At 45.3% G+C, this 24614-nt stretch overlaps 1 protein-coding gene across 1 annotated transcript in view; it reads left to right on the top strand.

Annotated features, from left to right (window-relative positions):
- The first annotated feature begins 8347 nt into the window (after positions 1 to 8347).
- The window catches only part of BCL3 (BCL3 transcription coactivator), a 65146-nt gene continuing 48879 nt past the window's right edge, over positions 8348 to 24614 (top strand). The window contains exon 1 of the mRNA XM_082274408.1: positions 8348 to 8497. Coding sequence (XP_082130534.1) covers positions 8391 to 8497 — 107 coding nt within the window. The 5' untranslated portion in view covers positions 8348 to 8390. The remainder of the gene's footprint in view (positions 8498 to 24614) is intronic.

Genomic DNA, 24614 nt, shown 5'->3' with positions numbered 1-24614 from the left:
TGCCCTTCCTGGGCAGACCCATGGCAAGCTCCCGGGTACTCACGGACACTGTTTTTCGCAGGAATCTCTGCCACTGCTCCACTGTCAGATTTCACGGGACCTCACAGCTCAGCCCCACACTTCTGGTCCACATGGCCGACTAATAACAAAAACCAAGGCCGACTGCCTAGGACCACTTTCCAACCTGACAGGAGAGACAGCCTTCACCCTCCTCCCGGGACCTGGCTTCCCACCCCAAAGACATCCTGTCATATGAGCCCTTGGCTTTTATGACAAACCCCAGGATGCACTGCAGTTGTGCCCTCCCACTGGGATAGTCATAAAAGCCTGTGTGTCACTGGTTGTGTTTCCTCCACTGTCCAACAGGCTCCCCTATTGGATACAGTGGAGACACTCCATCAGACCAAGTGAATCACACCTGGACACATGTAACAGGCAAAACTAGAAATCCTGCTCCCTGATAAGCAGAAGAGCAATTACATGCCTTTACCTAGCACCTGACTAGGAGGGTGCTACATTCATATTTCATGTCTGAGGTTTACAACCACTTTAACAGTGGAGACAGATGAATCTCCCTGCCAACTATTAAATTCTGACAGCAGACGCCACCAGAAGTCATTGTCCTCTGCCTGAGGTCATCATCGTCACCAATATGGTTAACCACTTAAGTCCCGGAAGATTTTACCCCCTTCCTGACCAGGGGGTATTTTGCGATTCGGCACTGCGTGAGTTTAACGGACAATTGCGCGGTTGTGCGAAGCTGTACCCAAATGAAATTGACGTCCTTTTTTTCCCACAAACAGAGCTTTCTTTTGGTGGTATTTGATCACCTGTGCGATTTTTTGATTATGTGCTATAAACAAAAAAAGAGCGACAATTTTGCAAAAATAACAATATTTTTCCCATTTTTTTATATGAAATTCCCCCCAAAAAAATGTAAAAATCTAAATTTTTTTAAATTTTTTACCAATTTGTTTTCTGCTACCTATGTTTGATAAAAAAAAATCACAATAAGCGTATTTTGATTGGTTTGTGCAAAAGTTATTGCGTTTACTAACTAAGGGAAAGATTTTTGTCATTTTTGTTGGTTTTTTTTTTTAACAAGTTATGGCGGCGATCTGCGATTTTTTTTTTTGCGGTACTGCGACATTGCGGCGGACAGATCGGACCCTTGACTGACATTTTTGACACTTTTGGGGGTACCAGTGACATTACTACAGTAATCAGTGCTATACATATGCACTGTTACTGTAAAAATGACACTGGCAGGGAAGGGGTTAACTTTATTGAAGAGAGAGGGGTTAAGTGTGTCCCTAGGGGCGTGTTTCTTACTGTGATTGGATGTGGCTGTGTGTGTAACAGCACAGATCAACAGTCCTACATAGCAGGACCGAGTGATCTGTGCTTTCACACAGGGAAGAATGACAGGCGGCTTTGTTTACATTAGCCGCCTGCCTTTCTCCCTCTCTACCCGATGATCGCGAGTGACCGGCGGACATCGGGTCCGCCGGTCACACACGCCGGCTTCCATGGTTACGAGCGGGGGCGGGAGCGCACCTCCAGCTGCGCACGCTCGCCCCTATTCGCTCCCAGGCTAGTGACGTACCAGTACGTCACTTTGCCTGGGAGGGGCTGACCGCCGCCGTATATAGTCGGGCGGCGGTCGGCAAGTGGTTAAACAACTAACTATAGTCAAGCCTGGTGGTGCCAACAGAGGGCAAATTTGGCTGATTCAGCCAGATTTGGCCAACATTTGAGTGGTGTATAGCAGCCTTTTGGGGTTATTGGGATGGTTAAAGTGGAGTTCCACCCTAATTTAATACTTACCTCCATCTTCTCGCTCCGGGTCACCTGAAAAAGAAATGGATAATCTCATATATTTTTTTTTTTTACTTACCTCGTAGCGAAGAAAAAATACCTACCTTACTTCCTTCTTCCTCCTTCCTCGGCCGCGGCCCGTCGTCACTTTCTGGCTCTGCAATGATTCCTGGGAGCTGAACGTCATAGCTCCCAGGAATCATTGCGCCTGCACCGGCCCCGACGTCAGTTCCGGGTCACGCGCGTCATCCCCTTCTAAACAGCTTCTGGGCATGCCCAGAAGCTGTAGAGGGATGACGCGCGCGACCCGGAAGTGACATCGGGGCCGGCGCAGAGCATCGTGGGACCAAAGAAGGCGGAAGAAGACGCCGAAGGGGATCTCGCTGGCTTCAAGCTGCCCACATCTGAGATGGCAGCGCTGGACAAGACGTTTTCAAGGTAAGTATTTGTCCTAACAGGTAAGTGCAACCCGGGACAGATCAGAGGCTAGCCATTGTGGAATAGCCATTGTGGAATGTACTAGCCCTGACTGTCCCGGGGGTATTAAAAAAAAAAAATCCAGGGTGGAACTCCGCTTTAACCACTTGCCGACTATCTACGGCGGCGGTCAGCCCCTCACAGGCAAAGTGACGTAGGGCTACGTCACTAGCTTGTGAGGGTCTAGGGAGCGAGCACGCGCCGCCGGAGGCGCGCTCCCGCTCCCGCGTGGTCACGGACCCCCCCGCGCGTGTGACCGGCGGATCCGATGTCCGCCGGCCACTCTGCGATCGGCGGGGGAGAGGGAGAAAGGCAGCTTGTGTAAACAAGCTGCCTGTCATTCTCCCCTCTGTATGAGAGATGATCATATGGATCTACTATGTAGATCCGTTGATCACTCTGCATACAGCTGAAGCCACAGCCAATCACAGTTAGAATCACGCCCCTAGGGACACACACAGCCCCTCCCTCTCAAATAAAGTTAACCCCTTCACTACCAGTGTATTTTTACAGTAACAGTGCATATGTATAGCACTGATTACTGTAGAAATGTCACTGGTAACCCCAAAAGTGTCAAAAATGTCAGTCAATGGTCCCATCTGTCCGCCGCAATGTCGCAGTACTGCAAAAAAAATCGCAGATCGCCGCCATTACGCGTTAAAAAAAAACACCAAAAATGACAGAAATCTTTCCCTTTGTTAGTAAACGCAATAACTTTTGCGCAAACCAATCAAAATACGCTTATTGTGAATTTTTTTTTACCAAACATAGGTAGCAGAAAACAAATTGGCCAAAAATTTTAAAAAATTTTGATTTTTACATTTTTTTGGGGGAATTTCATATAAAAAAATGTGAAAAATATTGTTGTTTTTTCAAAATTTACGCTCTTTTTTTGTTTATAGCGCAAAAAGTAAAAATCGCACAGGTGATCAAATACCACCAAAAGAAAGCTCTGTTTGTGGGAAAAAAAGGACGTAAATTTCGTTTGGGTATGGTGTCGCACGACCGCGCAATTGTCAGTTAAAGTTGCACAGCGCCGAATCGCAAAAAGTGGCCCAGACGTAAGACAGCAAAATGCTCTAGTGGTAAAGTGGTTAAACAACCAACTATAGTCAAGCCTGGTGGTGCCAACAGAGGGCAAATTTGGCTGATTCAGCCAGATTTGGCCAACATTTGAGTGGTGTATAGCAGCCTTTTGGGGTTATTGGGAGGGTTAAGGTGAGGGGAGTCTTCACGTAGGGCACAGACCTCTGTGCTGGTAGCTCAACACTGTAAACTAACTGCTGATTTCCCATTGCCAGAAGCCAATGTACTGGCTAGATTCCTAATCTTCTATCAGACAAGTAAAAGCTGAGACTTCAAACACAGCTCATCTCTTAGCAGTTAATGAGCTGAGGCTTGTAATTCACCAACTGTGTCAGTGGAAAGAGTTTTATTTTTTTTTTTCAGGAGAATCTATACTTATTTCAAGACAATGACTGTACTTTTATAATGACTATGTAAGGTGACGGAGGAGTGTAAATTTAGGCTGCCAGTTCTTAGTATAACGCATTTTGTTGAATCATATGTTTACATTAACACAATTTAACTCGGAAGGTCACCCACAGTAAATAACATCCGTACATGTGTTTTTACGTAAAAAGAGGAGATAAGTAATATTTTCTGCTGTAAATTGTTTGGATTAGTGTTCTGTGTGGTTGCTGGTATGGGTAATATACTACATAAACTACATACTCCACAACATTAAAATGCTGAACAAAAAAAAACTCTACTGTTTAATGCAGGCATGTCCAACCTGTGGCCCGGGGGCCGCATGCGGCCCAGAACCGCAGGCAATGCGGCCCACTGCCCCCTGAAATTTTTTTTCTTTTTTTAGCTGGGGAGGAAGGAAGTCGAGTCGGGGGCACGGCCACAGTGGCTTCCAACTAACTGTAGGCAGAGGCTGCCTCGAAGGGGATCATCCACTAGTTGTGTTAAATTAGTGCTGGTGGGGGAGCGTAGCAGCGCGGGAAGGGCGCGGCGGCGTTTTATTACTTATATACCTTAACTATAGTATATATTTTATATGCGGCCCGAGAAAATTTCTCTACACTTAATGTGGCCCAAAGAAGCCAAAAGGTTGGACACCCATGGTTTAATGCCTACCCTTGTCTGTGAAGTTGATGGGCATGGGGCAAAAACTTCATTTTTTTTTACTTTTCTGCAGCAATGGCTTCCTACATAACGTTCTTCTGGATCACTTTAAAGCGTAACTCCACTTTTGTTGACAAAAAACATTCCCCTCTGTAGTCTCTGTACATTGAAGGGATTTTAACAAACTTTGTTGCAGATTCCTACCTTTTGGTATTCTGAAGAAATCCCTGTTTGTTCCTTTGTGCTGAGTGGGTCTAATGGGAGTGGTTTCATAATTATCTATCAGCTGTGGCAGCTGCAGGGCTCTAATGAGGGAAGCTGCTGGGCCTGCATCCCTTTAGACGTGTTCCTAGTGGGAGTATCTCACCAAAAATGACATTTTTGTTGCAGGGGAGGCCAGAAATCTGACTTGTATCTTAGGCAGACTTCTGGGAAAATTGGTGAGCCAATCACACAAGCAGGAAATGATGTTTCTGGGGTGTGGTCAGTATACATTCTGTGTACAGAACACCTCCAGGTAGCCATATTGCATTGCATTTTCAGAAAATTACAACAGCTGTAGATTGAAAAGGAAAGGTCATTTTTTATAGGGCTCTAATGAGGGAAGCTGCTGGGTCTGCATCCCTTTAGACGTGTTCCTAGTGGGAGCATCTCACCAAAAATGAAATTTTTGTTGCAGGGGAGGCCAGAAATCTGACTTGTATCTAATGCCTACATACATTTTCTAGTAGGTGTCCATCATTCTCATCTCAGAAGGTTGGGAGGTATGTGTATGCATATGAAATAGACCCTAGATTGTAAGCTCCTTGAGGGCAGGGACTGATGTACAGTATATAAAGGGCTGCATAAATTGTCATCGCTATAAAAATACATGTAATATCTATAAATACAGAAAAGAAATGGAACAAAACGTTGTCTCAGTCAACTGTAATTTGAGTTGTATGTAATCAAAGGCTGTTATATTCTAGAACAGCAATTCTATTAGGGACTGTAGCCTCGGGTCACATGATTCTTTATGATAACTTTAAAATCTTTTTAAAAGCCTAAGTTTAGTTTTTCTTTTTCTTTCTAATTAGCACAAAGGGCAGTCCCTTAAGCTGGTGTCTGGTGTCCTAGCTGAAACCTTATGTCTTCTGCCCCCCCCCCCCCCCAACACACCCACAGAAGCAATACTCTGGTGCTATGGGAGCTATTTAGGTGTTGGACCTGTCATAGGCACTTGTTAAGAGTGTTTCTGGCGCAAAGTTAATGCTGAATCGGCATGGTGAACTCAGTCCAATAAGTAGCAGCGAGAATAGTCAATGGTTGTGATGTATGCTTTACATGTGTAAACCATACATCAGTCCATCACTGTATGGAAAAATACTAAAGATGAAAGGCGGCAGCTTTCCTCAGAGTATAGCCAGTTCTGTAACAATGACAAGAAGGGAGAGAAAAGGGAAGCACCATCTAAGTATAAAGGTTAAAATACATTTACTGCACAATAACGGGAGAGGGTAGAAGGCCGTTCCGATCCATCCCTCTGGTTTCTCGCCATCCACAGGACTCTAATGGTCAGATGCAGGCCTGCAGAAGGAGCTTGAGCTGTGAGCGCGTAGCCTGCCTGCCTGTCCAACCGTCATGTTTATCCGGTGACGTCTTTTCCACTTGCGTTCCAGGCTGGTTTGCCTCCTGGTGGCCCCATGACACTCAGAGGACCTGCATATGACCATTACAGCCTTGTGGACAGCATGATACCCGAGAGATGGCTCAGGACGGCCTTCTTCCCTCTCCATGTTTTGATGAGCTTGTTACCTGCTTACATCTTGTAAGGGATTTTTAATCCTTGTGCAATAAATGTATTTTAACCTCTACACTTAGGTGGCGCTTCCCTTTTCTTTCCCTTCAAGAGTGCTGACTAAGCTCGCCCTTTCCGCCCCCTTCTCAATCCATAGAAGCTGCACTATAGATTCCAGCAATGAAGCGCCCTATGAATGATGAAGGAGCTGATGAATGAAAGGTCCACCTCCTCCATTCATAGAGAACTTTTTAGTCCTGGAAGCTACAGTACAGCGTCAATGAATGGAGTTGGAGAGTAAAGTGCTAGACCTAGAGAATGGGATAAGCAGCTCAATCTCCGTATTTGCGGAAAATACTAAATTAGGCAGGGCAATAACTTCTACGCAGGATATGGTAATCTTACAAGATGACCTGAACAAAATAATGGGATGGGCATCTACATGCAGGGCTGCTGTTAGAAATCACGGGGCCCCGTACAGACTACCTGGCAGGGCCCCACCCAAGAAAATATTAAAGATATATTTATCTAAAATTACAACAAAATCACTATTAGCAGACACAAATATAACATAACTCGCATCATTTCTGCTAAATCTAAAAAAAAAAAAACTATGTTAAATAAAAATGAAGATGAGATGAGATAAATATACAGGCTGGGCAGTCGGAGCTCAGTGATCAAAGAGACAGAGAGAGAGAAACAAATTTACAAATAAACTTCTGAGGAGAGATAACATTAGAGCCAGTGCTGGGAGGGGGGCACACACAGGGAGGGGGATTAGTGAAGGGACGACTGTCTCTTTCTCAGCAGATAAAAGCTGATAGCAGGGAGAGGGACAGATCAGATTCAGATGCTGGAGGAAGATTTCTGTATTTGTTGTCCATCACTAATCCCCCTCTCTGTGTGGGCCCCCCTGTGTGCTCGGGCCCCCTACAAGAGGGCTGGTGGTCCCCCCCCCCCCCCTATCAGCGGCCCTGTCTACATGGCAAATGAGGTTTAATGTTGAAAAATGTAAGGTAATGCATTTGGGTGCCAGAAATACGAACGCAAGTTACTCACTAGGGGGAGAGCCTTTGGGGAAATCTAAGATGGAAAAGGACCTGGGGGTCCTAGTAGACGACAAGCTCAGCAATGGCATGCAATGTCAAGCTGCTGCAAGCAAAGCCAATGGAATATTGGCATGTATTAAAAAGGGGATTCACTCCAGAGATAAAACAATCATTCTCACACTCTACAAGACTCTGTTCCGGCTGCATCTGGAATATGCCATCCAGTTCTGGGCGCCGGTCCGCAGGACAGATGTGCTGGAACTGGAGAGATACCAGAGAAGGGCAACAAAGCTAATAAAGGGACTGGAGGATCTCAGCTGTGAGGAAAGACTGCAAGTATTGAACTTATTCTCTCTGGAGAAGAGACGCTTGAGAGGGGATATGTTATCAATGTACAAATACCGTACTGGTGACCCTAGCATAGGGAACAAACTATTCAGTGAAAGGGAACAGAAAAGGACTCGCGGCCATTCGCTAAAATTAGAAGAGAAGCGGTTTAACCTTAAACTGTGTAAAGGGTTCTATAATGTCGGAACGGTAAGGATGTGGAACTCTCTTCCACAAGCAGTGGTATCAGGAGCATCAATAGTTTCAAAAAATGATTAAATGGGAACCCTAACGACCACAACATACAAGGATATACAATGTACTATTGACAAAAACACACACTCATCATGGGTTGAATTGGATGGACTGGTGTCTTTTTTCAACCTCAGTAACTATGTAAGACGGTGGGCATAGTTGGCAATCTTGAAATAAGTGCCTGTGACAGGTCCAGTGGCTATATTAACCCCTGCAGCACTGGAAGACTACTGCTGCTGGGATGTGGGGTGGGGAGGCAGGGGACGGAAGATTTCAACTAGGCCAGCCGGTACCAGCACGAGGGACACTTCTAATTAAATGTAAGTCCTGTTCCTTCTGCTAATTTAAAAAAAAAAAAAGTAGACTTTAAGAGATATGAATCTTTTGTTAGCTGATTGGTCTATTTATTTACATTAGATGAAAAAAAAAACTGAGTGGTGGATAGTTATGACTATATATTAAAAAAACTAGCCCAATTTGTTTTTTTTTTTTTTTGTCTGCTATCAGGGAGTCCGTCTGCATATCCTTCCTCGTTATACTCTGCTCCTGCCATTATGACCCCACGACCCCTGAGACTAGTGCCAGCAACACCGCTTAATTCTGATATAGATCTCCATGCTGACATCATCGCAGCTACCCGGGCGGATGAGGATGGAGACACGTAAGTGCCATAAACCTCTTCTTTTCCAGTGTGTGTCTCTTATGTTACTTCAGGTTTTTTTGTACTCATTTGCTCTGCATCTAATAACACTTCCCTCTGCTGTGCCTTTATTGAGTCATCTACACTATATGCCTGGCAGTGCAGATTCCTCCACCCACACTGTTTAGTGTGGATAGGGGAATCAAGTGGTTTCTCTCTTTAGCCCCGTGGAGATAATAATAGCATCTCTAACATACTCTTCAAGACACAGGCTATGAACAATATGGGTGGAAGCCATTGACAAAATGGGTTGAAGCCATGGACAAAATGGGTGGAAGCCATGGACAAAATGGGTGGAAGCCATGGACAATATGGGTGGAAGCCATGGAAAAAAATGGGTGGAAGCCATGGAAAAAATGGGTGGAAGCCATGGAAAAAATGGGTGAAAGCCATGGACAAAATGGGTGAAAGCCATGGACAATATGGGTAGAAGCCATGGAAAATATGGGTGGAAGCCATGGACATTATGGGTGGAAGCCATGGACATTATGGGTGGAAGCCATGGACATTATGGGTGGAAGCAATGGACATTATAAATGGAAGCCATGGACATTATGGGTGGAAGCCATGGACAATATGGGTGGAAGCCATGGACATTATGGGTGGAAGCCATGGACATTATAAGTGGAAGCCATGGACATTATGGGTGGAAGCCATGGACAATATGGGTGGAAGCCATGGACATTATGGGTGGAAGCCATGGACATTATAAGTGGAAGCCATGGACATTATGGGTGGAAGCCATGGACAATATGGGTGGAAGCCATGGACATTATGGTTGGAAGCCATGGACATGATGGGTGGAGACCATGGACATTATGGGTGGAAGCCATGGACAATATGGGTGGAAGCCATGGACATTATGGTTGGAAGCCATGGACATTATGGGTGGAGACCATGGACATTATGGGTGGAAGCCTTGGACATTATGGGTGGAAGCCATGGACATTATGGTTGGAAGCCATGGACATTATGGGTGGAGACCATGGACATCTTGGGTGGAAGCCAGGGAAAATATGAGTGGAAGCCATGGACAATATAAATGGAAGCCATGGAAAAAATGGTTGGAAGCCATGGACAAAATGGGTGGAAGCCATGTACAATATGGGTGGAAGCCATGGACATTATGGGTGGAAGATATGGACAATATGAGTGAAAGCCATGGACAAAATGAATGTAAGCCATAGACAATATGGGTGAAAGCCATGGACAATATGAGTGGAATGTATGGGAAATATGAGTTAGAAGTCATGGATGAGGTAGACGTTATGGGTGGAACAAATATGCTTTTGAATTGTAGAAGGCAAGTGAACCAAATATAGGCAAACACAAGCATTGTTTAGATTCCATGCAGATAGTCTTCACGCTTAGAATATGCACTTATGAAAGTGGGAGAACAATCGAGTTCAGTAGGAGTAGAAACTCAGAGCTTTTTTATTAGGTTGGGCTCACAACAGGAAAACATTTATTGGCATACATTGATGCTCATTTTATAGCATTATTTATATTGTTTATTACAATTATTTATATAGTGCTGGCAATTGACACAGTGCATTGACATCAGCCCCTGTGCAAAAAGAGCTTTCAATCTAGGGTCCCCATCTCAAAGGTATACCTACACATACTAGGGCTAAATTAGACAGGTGCCAGTTGACCTACCAGCATGTCTTTGTGGGAAGAAACCAGAGTACCCAGAGAAAGCCCAGGCAAGCCCAGGAAGAACATGCAAGCTCCATGCAGGTAGTGCCCTGGTTGGGATTCAAATCAATGACTCTAGTGCCACAGCACAGAAGTGCTAACCACTAAGCCACTATTGCATTACGCTAAAGTGCAACTGACCTGGTTTTAAAATGATTAAACAGTGCCGAAGTATCTGAATCGGTCTTCAAATCGACCAATATGCCCCTGTGGATCCCGCTTTTAGTCGAAATTGTTCATTGGGTCTCACTAAGCAAATCATTATTAAGGCCCCAATCATCCTGGTGTTAAGCCCTACCCTTTGATATTTAACTTTTAAATGTACTAATTCTCAATAAAGCTCTATCAGGAATGGTGGAAATGGGGGTTAAGTTCCATGAGTGGAGTTTAACTGTGACTTTGGAAGAAGCCAAGAAGCTATGGATAGCCTTTAGATCCACTACTGCTGTTAGTTTAAAAACCTTTTAGACCAGGTCTGGTTCACTTTGAAATTGAAAAGACAAGAACTTACTGCTCAAGGTGGTGTGATTGCCTGATGACTCACACCGGTGCATGCCCCAGGACGCCTCCGTGAAAACTTGATAAAAGAAAAGGAATTGGCAGCACTCCAGGTTGAGTCAAAATCCAAATTTATTGACTGGACATCCAAATATAACAATCGTGACAAGGTAGACGCGTTTCACACACTGACTGTGTGCTTAATCATTAATGATTAAGCACACAGTCAGTGTGTGAAACGCGTCCACCTTGTCACGATTGTCATATTTGGATGTCCAGTCAATAAATCTGGATTTTGACTCAACCTGGAGTGCTGCCAATTCCTTTTCTTTTATCTGGTTCACTTTGAAGACTACATTATGGTTGACTTTAATGGGAATATGCAGATCAAACAAAATACAGCATGCAGAACTTTTCCATAACAAACTGTAATGCAACATATTTGTGAGAACAAAATCTGTGAAAAATGGTGTATTTTCTCTTGCCCATTTATCTCGTTGTGTTGGGAAATGGAACGTAATGCATGCTAATGTGTCCATTTGTATTTAATTTTGTGCAGCCCATCTGAGCATACCCTTGATTCCATTGGGTGGGCCATAGTGTTTTGGTCTGTTTGCTGTAAGGATGACGGGGAACACAGAGTATGTTATATTTAGGAATATAGCACAATATAATAAATATTTCAAATGAATAGAGTGCACATCGGCATTGTCTAAAAATATTAATCTGAAATAGTAATACCTGAGACTCCCATGACCATGCAGAGTCTAGGTGGATGACCTCCTATAACCATACAATCACCTTGTTACTGGAAAATAGCAAACAGTAAAGCACATAGAAACCACCTAATCTGGCCGTTCAAAACCACAAAGTTCCCCTACTCTTCCCCCCACCACCGCAAACTTCCTGCACCATACAATACTTCCCTGCCTGTGTTATTCTAATGTATTTCACCGGTGTCTGCAATATTCCCCTGACTCTCCCACATTAAAAGGAAGAGGGCAGTGTTTGTAGCGCAGTAACCCATAGCAATAAATCATATAATTTTTCATCATCTGATTCAAGCTACGTTCCACATTTCTGCTCTTTGCATTGCCTTTTAGTTAGCTCAGCAATGTATACAGCTACATATAGCTTGGGCACATCCCCCCCGTAATATTTCTGTGGCATCCCCTTTAATTATGGTTGCCGTTTGTTCTGATTTGGATCAGAAAGCCCAATTTAGGAAAAGGCTGTGTGTATTTGAGAGAATTAGCAGCCCTTTTTTGTAGTCAACTGGGCTGCAACTGCCATTTTAGAAACCTTAGCTTCAATCTCGCAAGTTAAAGTATTTGTAAAGGTAACTTTTTTTCTATTAAAATTGCAAACATGTTATACTTACCTGCTCTGTGCAATGGTTTTGCACAGAGCAGTACCAAACTCCTTTTCTAGGGTTTCCCCGCCGGTGCACCAGGCTCCTGCTCTTCTCAATGTGCCACCATAGGAAGCCACTACCTATGGTGGCACACCTGCGGGCTCAATCCCAAGCTGGGCTATGTGCATCTATTGACACACATAGCAAGGCTAAGTCCCACCGCCTGTTCTCTATTCATAGGATTTGATTGACAGCAGCAGGAGCCAATGGTTCCTGTTGCTGCCTCTGTAGGCAGAGAGAGAGAGGCGAGAGCTGCTACAGATGGGCACACCACTTGATCGAGAGTAAAAAAAAAGTATAAAAAGGGGTTAGGGGGCAATATAAACACTGGGAATTTTTTTTTTTTTACCTTTATGCAAGAAATACATTAAGGCAGGGGTGTCAAACTCAATCTAATCGCGGGCTGCATCAGCATTATGATTGCCCTCAAAAGGGCCGGTTGTATCTGTAAGACTAGAGCATCCCCCTACCCTTACATAAGACGTCAATAGCCCCTCCACCATCAGAAGTTGAATCCCTCACCCTCCCTTACATCACAGTGACCCCCCCCCCCCCCCCCATATTGTGCTGCTGCTGGGAAGAAGCTGTAGGCATTGCTGGAAAGCAAAAAGGTACAGGGTCTGCAGGAGGATCAGAACAGGGCTGGAGCTCTGCAGGAGAGGTGCGAGGGCCACATGAATTGGCCTGGAGGGCCGGATTCGGCCCGCGGGCCTTGTGTTTGACACATGTGCATTTAAGAGGAAGTAAAGTCACTAAAAAAAAACGAGAAAGAAAAAGCCCTGTAAAGAGAAAGGCATAATGAGCTAGTATGCATCGCATATTAGCTCATTATGAAGTACTTACCTTAAAACGAAGCCCCCGCCGTGCTGCCCCCTCAGCGACAGGATGGCCGACATGTCCGGCCGTCCTGCTTCCGGGTTCGCGTCCTCCAGCCATCTGATTGGCCGGAGGCGCGATTACATCACTCCCGCGCGTGCGCTCGGGAGCCGCCGTTCACGGCATAGGACTCTGAAGGAACGGCACGGGTGGCCGTTCCTTTAGAGTGCATGCGCCGATGACGTCATCGGCAGTATGCACTCTAAATATCTCCTAAACGGTGCAAATTTAGGAGATATTTACAGCACCTATACCTAATAATAACTTAATATAGGCTTACCTATAGGTAAAAGTTTGTGAAGTGGTTTTACAACCTCTTTAAGGTAAAAAAATTGTTCAGGCTTTAGAGCCACTTTAAAGAAAAATGGCAACTTCTCCAATCAATGTTTAACTTGCTGTTGAATATGAGGTGCACATGGACAGGGCTTTCCACAAAATCAACACAATACAAACCTTTCCCAGCACTCCTACCAGCTAGCCAGCAATCTTTACCATACGCAGGCACCATATTATACCCAACGTCATTGTATCACCCTGAACTGAGGAAGTGGAAACTTGAAGTAAAGCAATTCGGTGTTCATTAAACCAGATGACCCCGACCTATCCTTAGGCATATGACAACCTGCGCCTCTGGTGATCCGACCATGGACATACTTTTTTAGACTACTTGTACTCTGTGAACTGTGGTCTCTAATGCTAGTCTTTGAGAGCCTCCATCTTGTAGCATATAAAGCATTGAATAAACTAAGGGCAGGTATGCCTGAAGGCGATCCATTACCATTTAATGGTGAGGGGACACACCAGAAGCCCAGTGCAGAACAATGACAGCTAAAGGCCATTAGTGTGCCCCCATACCAAATCCAGCAAGCTGAACAAAAACAACAACCCCTCCAATCAGTTTATAACTAGTTTTTATTGTAAGGAGCACATGCACAGGGCTTTTTCACAAAACACAATACAAACATTTCCAAATGCACTTATCACTTACCGTATTTTTGCGACTATAAGGCGCACCGGATTATAAGGCGCAGTATCAGTTAACAGTAAATTTTCAAACTATTTTCATATATAAGGCGCACTGGATAATAAGGCGCACTTTTTTTTTTTGGAACGTTGATCCGCGCGAGGTTTACTGGCAGGTGCTCATCGCGAACCCTCGGATGACAGTTCTGGCAGATACTTTATGCCAGACATCCACTATCCACTGGCACACAGTGGCATAACTGGCCCGGCGTTGCCTCCCGGTCTTCGTGAAGGAGTGCTCTCCTTCCATCATCCAGTTTTCCCACGTGATTCGCAGTTTCGCCTTGAAGGAACGATTGACACTTATGTCCAGTGGTTGCACCCCTTTGGTCAAACCATCCAGTTAATGGTAAATTTTCAAACTATTTTCATATATAAGGCGCACCGGATTATAAGGCGCACTGCCAGTTTTTGATCAAATTTTAGGATTTTCAGTGCGCCTTATAGTCCGAAAAATACGGTAATTAGCAAAAACCCAAATTGACATTGCCCAGCAATTTGCATTAAAACAGAGGATTTAGTTGTACAACATTAGTAAATATGTCTCATCAGGGCCCCTCTGGATAGTGTGGTCCCTAATTCTAGTCTATGAGAGCTTCCATCTTGGAGCATTCATAGCAATGAATACATGTAGGGTAGGCATGCCAGGAGGTAGTTCCTTTCCCTTAAATGGGCAGGCCCAGCACAGAGTGGGCTACATACAGGCATACTAGTAATCAAATTAATCATTGGTGTATGTGCTCCAAGATGGAGGCTCTCATAATTTAGAGTTAGGGACCAAACTTAACAGAGGGACCTTGATGAGGCAGTACAGCTTCCACTTATATTTGCAAATGTTGTGCAACTAAAACCTTGTTTTTTGTTTGCTAGTAAGGAACATGCATAAAGAGAGAGCCGAGTTCATCAATCTGCTGCTTCTCTTTCAACATCCAATCACAGGCTGAGAGCAGGGAAAAAAACTAGATGTGTTTAACTTTTTTAGTGGCAAAGGCCATTTACTTAGAACTACCATGTTATACACAAACAGCCCCATCCCAGGCTAGCGCTTCCCCCGCAGGAGCTGCATTGTGTTATGGTTTTTCTGTTCTGCCATGACTCTTTAGGCTGCATGGTCCCCATTGACACACCTGTGAAACTTCATTGTTAGTATGCTATCGCTCTTTAATAATACTCAGAAAATAGGCCACCAGCAACTTGGTAGTAGATTCATTAAATATACTATGGCAAGGCAAGTTAGACAATGCATGAATCTTTAAACAGGCAATTAAACAAGTTTAAACTTGCTGTACTGGTTAAGGTGAACACTGGCCTATAATATGGCAATTAACTGCAAAACGTTAAACCAAATTTCAGCTAGTATAAATAGGGGGCAATATAACGATATTACCTAACCCAAAAAAATGTCCTTGAGTGCACTTTATGTAAACAGGCCCAACAGCAGGTAGGTGTATGGATTCCTGACAAGGGGTACCCCTGAAGATGGCTATAAAGTACCTGGCACCTATTTAAAAGTACTAAGCCGGCTATCGTTGGGGAGCCTTCTGTAAGGTGGTGCACATAATGTTGTTCCTTTAAGACTGTACTCAAGGGAGGGCTGATGGGATGTTAATAAAGAAGCAGTCTCCCTTGGCATTACCTATGGACAGTAAGGGATTACCTTGCTAATTCCGCTCACCACTCCTCATATGCAATAAATCCTTTCCTTTACTCTTGGTGGTCAGCTGTCCTAAAAAGCTCAGTACTCATGATTAGGTCCTCTCTGATGTGGGCACACATAGCAAAAGGTCTCCTCCAGCTCAGGTCCCAAGACATAGCAACTCTCTGTGACTCAGTCTTGCAGCTCCCTGGGTGCTCAGAAAGGCTCAGTCTCTCACTGGTGTAGGCACATACAGATCCAATGTCTTCACACATCCCTTAACGGCACATAAGCACCAGCTATAACTCAATCCCAACTCTAGCTGTCTGCAACAGGCCCATCCTCTCTCTGGTGTGGTGTACAGACCCCAGCAGCAGGTCTGTACATCCTGGATCCCTGCACTAGACTTCCCAGATCTCACACATTTGCCCAGGAAAAGCTCTGTCCTCCAGGGATTTGTGGGAATTGTAGTTTTCAGTCTATTAATATGCATTGCACACTGTTCCTTGGGGACTACATGTCCTATGATCCCAGGCTCAAGCGACTCCACCCAAAAGCGAGGGAGAGATTAAGAGGCTGCAGAGTCCTCCTTGCTGCAAGTACTGCTGCTCATACACAGTGGTTGGTGGAGAAGAGAAGAAGAGAAGGGAGGGGGTGGTAACCTGCTCTGTCATTAAATAGGGGGGGGGGGGGAGTAATGCACAAAGCCAGGGGCACCCGGCTACAACAGTAAGCCAGCTGCAACCTCACGTTACATACACCCCTTCCTTTTTTTAGTTGCAACATCTTGTAGGCTTGACTAGGTTGAGCTTTCATTTTGTTAGCATGCTTTGCAGTGCTCTGGTAAACTCTAGCTTGGGGGATGATGGAGTCCTACCTGCAAGACTGATCATTCGAATCGATGAAGTCTAAAGGCAACTAAAGTCCAGACTCTAGGGGGTTGATTTTACTAAAGAAAAATAGGCTTCTCACTTTGCAAGAGAACTTTCTCAAGAGCTTAGTGGATGTGATGAAATTTTAAATTGCAAAGAATACCAAATCCTGCGAAAGGAAAAAAACTGCCTTTTTTGCTTGCACATGTTCGGATTATGGAAGTTATCAGAGCTTCACCACATTCACTAAGCTCTGGGGAAAGTTCACTTGCATGGTTCAACTTCCCTTGCAAAGTGAACAGCTTTTTTGCCTTTAGTAAATTAACCCTTTGAGGTTTCTTAGTATATAGTAAGTCTAGACTCCTGGTGTCCAACCTTCAGCCAAATGGACACACATGGCCCTATTAGTACTTATTGTTCAGCCCGCAGACAGGACCAAGACTTAAACTGTTACTAAACACACAACAGTAAAATTAGTCTGTATATGCAGTAAAGCATGCTTGTTATACTTACTGTGGAACCTAAGGGGTGTAATAAGGCTGTTTAATCCTGTCTTCTCTGATCCTCCCTTTCTTCCACTGTTCCCAAACCATATCCGGATAGTACAGAGGCTAAGAAACAAGCTGCACATGCTCAGTTTGGTGTGTATTGCTACAAAGTTTATTTTAATTTTTCTTGGGAGGGTGCATATGATCAGCTAAACCAATCAGCACTGTCCAGTCATAGGTCAGGGGTCCTGCAGCTAGACGAGGCCCTTCCATTGGGGGCACAGTGGCGCTGCCCCCCCTATCCATGCATCCGGCCCCCTAGACTACATGTAGGGCGCCGCACGCCTAGATTCCAATGGGTTTTTTTTTTTTTTGAAGCACGTGATTAGAGCCAGAGGCTCTAATAGGCTTAAAAAAAAGGGTGGGCTCGGGGCACAGAGCATTGCGCCCCAAGCCCACCCAGTTGTGTGACAATAGCGAATGAATATTCGCTATTATCACACTGATTCTCCTCCCAGTCAATCAGGAAGTGGGTCCTGAGACCCGTTTCCCCATTGGCCGAAAGGAGAGGCCATGCTATTGGCCAAGGAGGAGGAGGATGGAGGAGACGCAGGGGAAGCCACCGCCGCCGCCGGGGGAAGGGTGGGGGGGGGGGGTTATATGGTGTGTGAGCTAGTGTGGTCGGGGGGGGGGGGGGTGTATGGTGTGGTCCGTCTGCCGCCCCCCCCGGCCCATGGAGCACCAGCCGCCACTGCCTGCAGCCTTATAGGACAATCATGGGAGCATTAAAACTCCTACAAGCTTTAACCAGACACTGATAGAAGTCACAAGACTGCTATATACTGCTGATTAGAAAAGGTATTTAGCAGTTTATATTTACTAAAATTATTGCATTTCCATGTTCTGTGTACTGTGGGAGACCAGATATAATGAATGCAGGCTCCTGGGTTTAGTAACACTTTAGGTCAGTGAAGGCAAAATATTCATTATTCTGGCCTCTGCTAGTTAAATTTGCCTATTTTTTTCACACTTATTTTTTTTTTCTGCACAACACTTTCCCTTTCCATTAAAGCCTCATTCACATGGGTGCTGAAGTCCATACAGTTGTCTTTTTATGTGGTTGGAGCCACTTGGAGCTACATGCAGGCAGCCTATGTTACTGAATAGGGATGCAGCGTCTGTATGGACACAGGAGCATGCTATAGTTCAACAAGCATGCAGGGGGGTTCACTGCATGTGGTCTGCATTCGGGGGCCACGCACTTGCCCCTGCAAGCCTGTGAAATTAGAACTTTTGCCCATGTCCATACAGTTGCTGTGTCCGCATTCAGTAACATAGGCTGCCTGCACGCAGCTCCTGATGGCGCATACACAGCATACTTACCCATGTAAATAAGGCCTTTTCTCTGAACTGATAATAATCTTGATGCAGAGAATATAAAATGTGGCAGCAATTAAAGGGGATGTAATGGCAGTGATCGCTAGAAGGATGTCCCCAGTCTCTGATTGTCTCCTGCAGCATGCCACCAAACTCCAACAAAGGCTATATTCACATCAGTCATCTCTGGCCATCGCCTGCAGCATATCCGTAGGGTTTGATTTACAAAAGGCAAATAGGTTACTCACTTTGCAAGGGAAGTGAATGGGGTGAAGCCCCATTGACATCTTTCACCCAATTATGTGCAAAGATGCACAGTGAATATAATTTATTTTCTTTGTATGTGATTGGGTATTCCTTGCAAAGTGAAATTTCATCACACTAACCTCTTTAAGACCGGAAGGATTTACCCCCTTAATGACCTGGCCCTATTTTGCGCTTCGGCACTGCGTTATTTTAACGGACAATTGCGCAGCCGTGCGACGCTGTACCCAAATAAAATTTACGTCCTTTTTTTCCCACAAATAGATCTTTCTTTTGGTGGTATTTAATCACCTGTGTGATTTTTATTTTTTGCGTTATAACCAAAAAAAGAGCCACGATTTTGGAAAAAAAAACAACAATATTTTTCACTTTCTGCTATATAACATTCCCCCAAAAAAATTAAAAATCAAAATTTTTTAACATTTTAGGCTAATTTGTTTCCTGCTACATATTTTTGGTTAAAAAAAATTGCAATAAGCGTGTTTTGATTGGTTTGCGCAAAAGTTATTGCGTCTACTATCTACGGGAAAGATTTATGTCATTTGTATTGTTTTTTCTTTTTTACTAGTAATGGCGGCGATCTGCATTTTTTTGCGGGACTGCGACATTGCGGCAGACAGATCAGACATTTTTGACACTTTTGGGGGGACCGGTGACATTACTACAGTAATCAGTGCTAAAAATATGCACTGATACTGTATTAATTACACTGGCAGGGAAGGGGTTAACATTATAGGTGATCAAGGGGTTAAATGTGACCCTAGGGGAGTGATTCTAACTGTGGGGGGGGGGCGTGGCTTCTGAGATGACCACAGAGACATGTGATCCTATATAGCAGGATCACAGGAGCTCTGCGATCATTTCAGGAAGAAGGACGGTCGGCTGTGTTTACAACAGCCGACCGTCCTCTCTCTGCTGGGAGCGATCGCGGGTGTCAGGCGGCAATCGGAACCGGACACATGCATCGGCTTCCCCGCTGATGATCGGGGGCGGGGCGTGCCGCCGGTGGCGTGTGCTTGCTCCCTAGCTCCTCCCAGGTGAGTGTCGTAGACCTACGTTGTTTTGCCTGTACAAGCCAGCCTGCCGCAGTAAATATAACGTAAGCGGTCGGGAACTGGTTTAAGGAGAAGTACAGCTATACTTCACCTATAGACAGGGCTGCCATCAGGGGGGTACAGCCCATACAGATAAAGGGGGGCCCAGGCGTCCCGAGGGGCCCAGTTCCTCTGGGATGCTCCAGGCTCCAAGTAGGCACCTCCCCTTTTGTTCCTTTTTACCCCTACACTGACTAGTCCCGACTCCCGCTGGTGCCACCCACTGCCCTGGCTCCTGACACCCATCCTGCCACTGGCCACCGCTGTAAAAAATATTGGTTGCTAGGACTGTCTGGCATCCTAGCAGCCAATCATATGCATTCACAGGCCCCCGCAGAGGAAAAGGACGTAACCTGGTGATCAGGTCCTGGGGGCCCAGGCCTAAAGTTGTGTAAGGGGCCCCAACATTTCTGATGGCTACCCTGCCTACAGATCACAGGAGTGCAGTTCGTCCTGCTGGTCCAGTTTCTGAAAAGTTCCCGTATGGTCGGGATCCAACCAGAAGCTTGGACCGACAGCTGGCTCAGGCTCTCAACAATTTGCTGAGAGCCATTGCCAGCCCCTTCTGCCCCCTCCACAGCCCAGCACTCCAGTGAGTTGGGGGGGGGGGGGGGGCAGAGCAGAGAGCTGGAGACTTAAAGTCCCTGGCTCTCTGCTCAAAGAATGCTGAGAAATGAGTGATCAGTGGTGTCTGATCGCTCAGTTCTCAGTGCAGAGCCGGTGGGGGGACAGATGCAGCATCGGATGAATGCTACATCCACCTAGGTGAGCATACATTTTTTTTCTCTCTTTTAACTAATCTCTGGGGCAAATTGCCTTGCAGAATGCAACATTCCTTGCAAATTGAACAGACTATTTGCCTTTAGTAAATTAACCCTTAAGTCTGTGTCTCCTATAGCATTACATATAGTGGATATTATGTGCAGCCATTGGATAATGTGGACGGCTGCACTTGGGGATCCCTTATATCCAGTAGGCTGACCATCACTGGTCCACACTGGTGAAGCCTTCTCATTTCAGAAATGCAAATGACTTCCACTCCTATATAAAGTCTACTGAGGGGTTTATAGGAAATAGCACATTTCTGCAGAGCGGTGCTTTCTGTATATCTGATGCTCGGGGTCTGTTTTGCAATTCCGCTATCTTCACCCGAAGCGTGTCTGTTGGTTATCTGTGTTTGTATCTTTATATGACGTCATTCCCTTCAATGTTTAGTTTCATTTTATAGTAAGAGCCTTTTCTGTGAAATCCCTTTAACTTCCTAAAACTGACACAATACTAATTATCCTTCCCCCGTCCGGCCCCCAGACAGCGAACCGCCACCCTATTTGTTCAGATCTGTCACCTGCTGACACCAACAATTTATCGTACCACAAAACAAAAAAAAAAGAATCTCAGAGGAACAGATATTGTGGTAAATAAATGCTTTTTTAATGAAAACCCTAAGAGGTCTTTCACATGAGCGACAGTCTCTACCGCTCTCTGAAAAGGGATCTGCGGTGAACTGCTTATCAGAGGGCTGTAGAGCAGCGGCTGATCAGGGGCTGACTGGCAACTTTTGGCCCAGGGGGCAAGTACAAACAAGTGGTCCACGGTGCAGCGACTCGGCCCGCCTCCCAATCTCTCTCTTCCTGGCCTCCTCCTGATCCCCCATTCCTGCCTGAAGCTCCACTCCAGGTACTCTCTACTGATCGAATTCAGGTTCCCCACCTGGCCAGCAGGGGGCAGTTGGGGGGAGCTAGGACAAATCCGTCAGGGCTGGCTGGGGGAGGAGAGTCTCCAGTGGGGCATGGAACTGGCCTCTGCTCAGACACAGCTTACACCATCCATGCTGGGGGGGCTGCACTTTTTCCGTGTCTTCATCCCACATTCAGTAGGTCAGTGGTGGGCAACTTTTTACTTCTCTTCACCAGGAATCCTTAAGGCATGTCTGTGGCAGAAGCGGTGCAGCCTTTTTACTGGGCATCAGAGCAGCCCGGGGGGCAGTTGCCCCCCTGCCCCCCGGGCCAGTCCTTCCCTGCGGCTAATAGCCTTTTTTTTATCCCAAGGGGGGTTTTGTACTAAAATACAGAGTCATGAATGCAAACCAAGGTGTAGGCTCTGGGGTTGTGGCTTGGTCCCATTGACATCAATGGGCAAGTTTGACAGGCCTTTCAAACTCTGCAAGCCAAGTTAAATTTGCCACAGTCAAGAAGCAAAGCATCGTGGCCATGGCTTCTCCACTGCACTTGCGTATTTACAGAAAATAGCGTACACATGCAAAAGAAATGACTATCAAATATAAAGGCAAAAAATGGGGATTTGGTCCCACCATATGGCCATATCGTGCTCAAGCCCACCACTACGTCAAAGTACCCCATTGTCAGTGGGTCTCTCCACTGCACTGTCCTGCAGTGTTTAGGTGGGTGGTTGTGGGGTGCTACAAATGCGGATCAACCACTCCTTTGCGATTGGTGTGCAATGGCCCAAAACCAAGTTTCCAGCATGTTTGGCATCATGACTCACTGTATAGGGCTCTCTTTAACAAAATGTTTTTTATTAAACTTTTGCTTACCTGGAGATCCTGCCAGTAACAGCACTTCCTGATGCAAGCTGACAACGTTAAGACATTGTTGCGCAATTAGCAGCAACTTTGTAAGCTTGTTGGGCAGGTGCAGCGTAGTGTGGTAGTGTGGTAGTTAACAGACAGAGTTCAGATTTGCAAAGAATGATGTATTGAAACAGCAGGTTGACAGCACAAAAAGCCCTGGCAGGGAGGCTCACCCGTCTAGTGCCACTTACAACTGTGCAGTGGAGAGACAGTGGTCTGACGACTCAGGGATGCTGATAGCATCTGCCACAAGGAGCGGAGTGTGCCCTGGCTGGTCCGACCCAAAGGGGAATGCCCCGTACACACGTTCCGATAATCGCACGATAATCGTACGACTAATGTTTCGTAAATTGTTGCATGTTACTAAAATCGAAACCAACTCTGCATACAAACCATCAGATTTTCTTTGTACGATTCACTGACCAAGTGTATTATTCGTAGCTACATATCGGAAGTAATGTATATACGTCTGACCCCTGCGGATTATTTTACTGTTTCCGATCATGCATGGTATTTGTCGATCGACTTTTAGCGTACGAATACTGTACTGACGAAATGATTATCGTTCGAGAAGATGTCGTACGACAGAAGTTTTCCTGTTTGTCCCTTCGGATTTTGTTGGACCAACTGTCGTGATCGGCTGTCGAAAGCTGTGTACTAACGATCAGATTATCGTGAGATCAGGTCGAAAGCGAGTTTTGTCGTAGGATTATCGGAACGTGTGTACGGGGCAGAAGTGTCCTGAGAAAGTAGACGTAGTCCCTGCTCTTTCCCTACACTACTGAACCTCTCCCTATCGCCGACACTGTCCCCGATAGAAGAGGAACCTGCCCCTACCTTATCCACTCACATAAAGGGCACCATACCTATGGGTCAGAGTCTTAAACAGACTCTTCTTGACCCAAGATGGCTGTCAGGGTCACCTGGGGCATGTGCATCCAATCAGAAATCATAGAGAAACCCAGCTTCCCTCAACTTCCTCTTCCATCTGCATTCCTGCTGTGGATGAGCGCCATCTGCAATGGAGAATACAGATTGCGCTGCCTACAAGCTTACTAGGTAAGCTCCTTCAGTTGGCCATTGGGCTTTCTATTTGATAAATATAATAGGTAGCTCAATGGTCAACTAAAGAAGCTAGCATGGCAGACTGACAATGCTGCTGCTAACTATGCGGCAATGGCTTAGCATTGTCAGCCTGAAATAGCAACTGATGTTACTGGCAGGAACTTCATGTAAAAAAAATTGCACCAGATTGACAAAAAACGATTTCCTTAAGGAAATTGTGCATGAAGTGACATGAATCCAAATGTACTAAAATTAACATTTGGGTTTACATAAACTTTGACTGTTTTAAGTACTTTGCAAGTATTAAATGTAAGCTCCAGTTTGATGGAACACTTGGACAATGTTAACAATGGAACCTGTCAGAAGCTTCTTTATGTGGATCAGCTGAGCCTTCTGTCTGGTTTAGGAAATCCCTGTCATCCAGTCCTTGGGAGTAGATTGGCAGAAGATTGGCAATGACAGTCTTCAGAACTAGAGAAAGGCCTTAAAATAGTACATTTATAACAGGATCTCTTTAAAAAGGATCAGTTGAACCCATTAAATGCAAGCCGTTAACATATTTACCACTTTTCCTTGCCATGAATGAGGAGCAACTTTATGGGCAATGTGCTTATTTAATATCAGATCTATCTAATATGTCTATCTGATTAATATGATAGGAAGATCAAAGACCAACTGGAGAAGCTAGCACAGCTTACAGTAGTCCTGGTCAACTGTGATATTTCTAGGAGTGGCTGCACACACAATTCTCCATATGTACCTGGGATATGGAACTGATAGGGGTGTACCTGGGAAATTGGGCCATAGGCGTGCGCAGGGGGTGTGCCAGGTGTGCCTGGGCACACCCTAATCACTACGTGCCATGACGATTCCCCCTACTGCCCAGGTTTTCCCCTTATTACGCCCCCCCCCCCACCTGCAGTGCTGCTGGCTTCCCTCCTTTCCCCCAGGTTGCTGCGGGGAAAGTTTTAGGATTGAGAGCAGGGAAAGAGGCTAGTCAATATGTAATTTACCAGTGCCTTCCTTTTATAAACGAACACAGGGAACCTACTCGCTCACTACACATTCATTCATAGCTGAGGCATAGTAAACTGTGTTTACTATGCTTCAATTTGTGAATAACCAGGAAGCTGCTCAGCACAGAGCACTTCCCATTCATTCATTGTCCAGTGCAGCCGAAGCT

The sequence above is a fragment of the Pelophylax lessonae genome (assembly GCF_965119305.1).
Source record: "Pelophylax lessonae genome assembly, chromosome: 12".
In the NCBI taxonomy this organism is placed as follows: domain Eukaryota; kingdom Metazoa; phylum Chordata; class Amphibia; order Anura; family Ranidae; genus Pelophylax; species Pelophylax lessonae.
The sequence above is the reverse complement of the archived record's forward strand: the minus strand, read 5'-3'. Positions and strand labels throughout refer to the sequence as shown.